We start from the raw sequence: 3,883 nt of genomic DNA on the forward strand, positions 1-3,883 counted from the left end.
CACAAATTGCACAAGGATTTTTTAATAGAGTTTGAGGTTGGTGTAACACGTGGCACATGCACAAAACTCAGATCCGATCAGATCGAAAAAGTAGTCCCGAGAAAATAGCCGCGTCGTACTGAATCAAATCCTGCAAGTAGTTCCTCAAATCCCTCACACGTTGGCAAACTGGCTCGTAGGTCTAGGAACTCAGTGGTTACCGGAACCTCCAGTTCACAGTCCACAGTACACTTTGATTTTTCACGGTTTTAACCAACCGTACCACCCCTGATATTTTTTTATTAGAGCTACTAGCCACTAGTTAACTCGCTTTGTATATATAGCGCCTGAGAGAGAGGCAGAGAGAATTGTATTTTGGCTCTGAGGCCTCGTCGCAAATCGTTGACGGAGCTTAGCCGGAAAAAAAAAAAAATTTCATCGAAACCCGTGAAGAATTTTTTGAAGCTTTCACACTGGGATCTTACTTTCTCATCGATTTTCACATAAAGCGTGAGTGATCTTGGGTTTTGCTTTCCGATCCGATTTTCATGGAAAATAATCATTGGCCATGGAAATGAGCTTTTTTATAAGTATTATAGAGCTGGAAATGTTTGCTTGTACATTAAAATTCTGGGTTTTCTTTGGGTTAATTGCTTGAATAGTTTACTAATTTTTTTCGTTTCATTGATTTTTCAGGTCAGTGAATTTAAAGGGAGGCTTTTGTTGTTGTTGTTGTTAATTTTCTGATCGGATTGAAAAGAATTATCGAGATTTCAGATTCGTGAAAGTGAAATTCTAGGAATTCAATTCCTTTTGTTAAATCAAAACCACTCTCTGGGGTTTAAAATGGGAGTGAAAGTAGCTACGACCTGTTTGCAATGGTCGCAGCCGATTGTTTCTCATTCTCCATCCCCATCTCAAGCTCTAGCATCCGTAGTTTCATCTCCTTCGAGACGACGACGAAGCCACCGTGCCGATGGTGGAGCTCTCGTGTGCCGGTACGTGCAGAGATTGGACCGATCGGCTCTACTCGGAACCGGGCTCACTAATTTGTACCGGACCCGGTCAGGCGACTATCAGAAACCGAAATTTCGGACCTTGAAAAGAGCTTGCAGTGCCAGTGCCAGCTTCGATGCCTTTTCGGACGAAGAATTTTCGAAGAAGATTCAAGAATTAGCACTCAGATTCCAGCTTTCCGACGATGAAAGTACCTCCCTGGATTCTGAATCTGAGATCATTCCCAATGAAATTATCGCCGATAGTAGCGTCAAATTTTTAATGAATCAGAGCACGGTGGAGCCTCCGTGGCCCGAAATTCCACCGGATTGGGTCGGAAGAGACGAGATTATTCCGGCGAGTATCGAGCGAAAAGCGAACAGCGTGGATCTTCCGCTCTCGCTTCGAATGATAAAGCGAAAGATGCAATGGCAGGAAGGGTTTAGAGATGTAGGAGAATCGGCTTATTCTTCGGTGAAGAAAGCGTTCTCGTCGATGGTTTTTATAATCAGAGAGCTTCACAGCTACACTTTACAGATGAGAGAGTTTTTGTTCTACGAAGACTTGCAAGAAATTCTCGTTCGTGTTCAGAAGGAGATGCACGCTTCGTTCGTGTGGCTGTTTCAGCAAGTGTTTTCTCATACACCAACTCTCATGATGTACGTAATGATTCTATTAGCGAATTTCACTGTCCATTCCATGGGCCACAACGCTGCGATTGCAGCTTCACTACCACAAGTTGGGTCTCAAATGGAATCCATGGTCGAAATTCAAGACCAGAAGCACCAGAAATTTGATTCATCGACAATTAAGACCTTTTCAGCTTCGTCTTCGAGTGGTAAAATGACTTCGATTGGAGGAAACAATGGCGGCGGCGGGAAGGTACGGCCAATTGCTAGTGGGACCGACGGTGATGGTGGGTTTGACGGGTCGAATCAGTACCGTACCGTTTTGCCAGATGGGTCTTCTTCTTCTTCTTCTTCTTCTCAATTGTCCTCTTATGGAACCACAAGAGAGGCGGCAGAGTCAGAGACCAGAGAAGAAGAGGTGAACCTTTGGAATTCTATTGTGGAAGAGGCTTCAGAAATGCAGGCCTCGTTGAGAGACAAAGCTCTCGATCAAGAAACTATGCAACGATTCGTTTCGCCTGTGAGGGCTCAGATTGAAGCAGATAATGATTACGCTGATTATTTCAGAACAGAGCTGCTTTATCAAGTGGGTCTGGTCCAGGACCCCAACAATCCTCTTCTTCTTGCTAATTACGCTCAGTTCCTCTACGTTGTTGCCCATGATTATGACAGGTACACATTTAATTTTTCATTATAGTAATTTATTAGAAGTTGTTCATGGCGTTGCAATCTCGGTTTTTAGTTAAGTTGGTGGGTGATTAAGATTTGACGGTGTATGTTTAGTTTTGTAACAGAGCCATGTTTAAGTTAGGGAGACCTTGCTTGCATTTTCGATCCACTTTTTGTCGCCTTTGCTTTGTATTGTTGATGGGGGAAATGTGTGCTGTGGTGTGGTGTCCTCGTTTCCCTTTCTAGGAAAATAATCACTATTCAATTCAAACACGTTCCTCGTCACCTTCTTTGTGTGATTTCCACGCGCTTCTCACAGAGAAAGATCTTCTTTTGCATTATTATAAAAATCTTACAAAAAGAAAAAGTTGACTTTGATTTGTCTTGGAGCTTTTTGTTTTGACGAATCTGAGATTATCATGAGTTAGTTTTATCAGGTACTTATAAGACCCACATGAGATTTTTAGCTTAATTAGCTGCTGTGCTGACTATGTTTTTGTTTATTTATTAAATGTTAAAACAGAGCGGAAGAGTATTTCAAGAAGGCAGTAGGAGTCGAGCCACGAGATGCAGAGGCATGCAACAAGTATGCAACCTTTTTGTGGAAAGTGAAGAATGACTTATGGGCTGCCGAGGAGACCTTTCAAGAGGCCATTGATGCTGATCCAAACAACTCTTCCTATGCAGCTAGTTATGCTCACTTCCTTTGGAACACGGGTGCCGAAGACACTTGTTTCCCTCTTGGCTCCTTAGACAACAACACCCAAGAAGATTAAATTTCAAACAAAAAAAACAAAAACAAAAACAAAAAAAAAGAAGAAGAAGAAAAAGGGATAGTTTCCCACCTACCATACCTCCTCCACCACCCCAGTTTTGTTTCCCACCTCTTAACTCGGAATTTGTTGTTATAATAATAAAATCTGCACAGAAAAAAGGAAAAAATATATGACAGAGAATTTCATGTTGTTTTCTTTTTTCGGCGTTTTCTCTTTGTTGTTTTTATTAATTTATTTGTGAGGGAAAATCTTGTTGGGTGATTGGAATGGGGATTTGGGGTTGGGTTGGGCTGGGCTGGGCTGGGCTGGTGATCAGCGGTGGCGTTTGGAAGCGAGTGTGTGCACGTGGCCAATAGTGTGGATTGGGCACATGCACCGCAAATCGGAATCAATGGCGGTGTGTTTGTGGGGTTGGCTTCCCGTGTCTTCTGGCTTCTGCTCTCGAGATCTATGGGTAGAACTTGGACCGATGGGAATGCTTGCTTGAATCGGGTTTTTGCTTTCTTTTGCACAGATTATTTATTAACCTTTTGGTGACACCACAATCACATGGAAAAGTGTAATTACTAATTACCCTCTTGTTCATATATGCAATTTGAAATTAGAAAAACAGAAAAGAGCAATATAGTCGATTTTAGCAAAGCTTATATATGGTTTTGATACTCAACTTTTGGGAACGGTTTCATTTTGGCTTTCACAAAATGTTTTGTTTTAATTTAATCCTTATTTTAAAATAAATGTGTTTTATAGTTATCATTGTTAACTAATAAGTTGTTGATATGGCTAATGGAATATTTATTCATCACTTTTTAATGATGAAAAAAAATCACGATA

General features: G+C 41.3%; 1 protein-coding gene across 1 annotated transcript; it reads left to right on the forward strand.

The window, feature by feature from the left end:
• The first annotated feature begins 318 nt into the window (after positions 1-318).
• LOC142607711 (uncharacterized) lies at positions 319-3,666 on the forward strand. The gene is made up of 3 exons (XM_075779306.1): positions 319-489; positions 676-2,276; positions 2,797-3,666. Exons 2-3 carry the CDS (start codon positions 826-828, stop codon positions 3,047-3,049), a joined length of 1,704 nt encoding a protein of 567 aa, XP_075635421.1. The 5' UTR covers positions 319-489; positions 676-825; the 3' UTR covers positions 3,050-3,666.
• Positions 3,667-3,883: the final 217 nt, after the last annotated feature.

Source organism: Castanea sativa, chromosome 8, assembly GCF_040712315.1.
Source record: "Castanea sativa cultivar Marrone di Chiusa Pesio chromosome 8, ASM4071231v1".
In the NCBI taxonomy this organism is placed as follows: Eukaryota; Viridiplantae; Streptophyta; class Magnoliopsida; order Fagales; family Fagaceae; genus Castanea; species Castanea sativa.

What these genes read in the sequence shown, in the direction of transcription:
- LOC142607711 (XM_075779306.1), top strand. Translation starts at nt 826, where the DNA reads ATGGGAGTGAAAGTAGCTACGACCTGTTTGCAATGGTCGCAGCCGATT. An exon ending in GTTGCCCATGATTATGACAG is followed by an intron (nt 2,277 to 2,796) that starts GTACACATTTAA and finishes ATGTTAAAACAG; the next exon opens with AGCGGAAGAGTATTTCAAGA.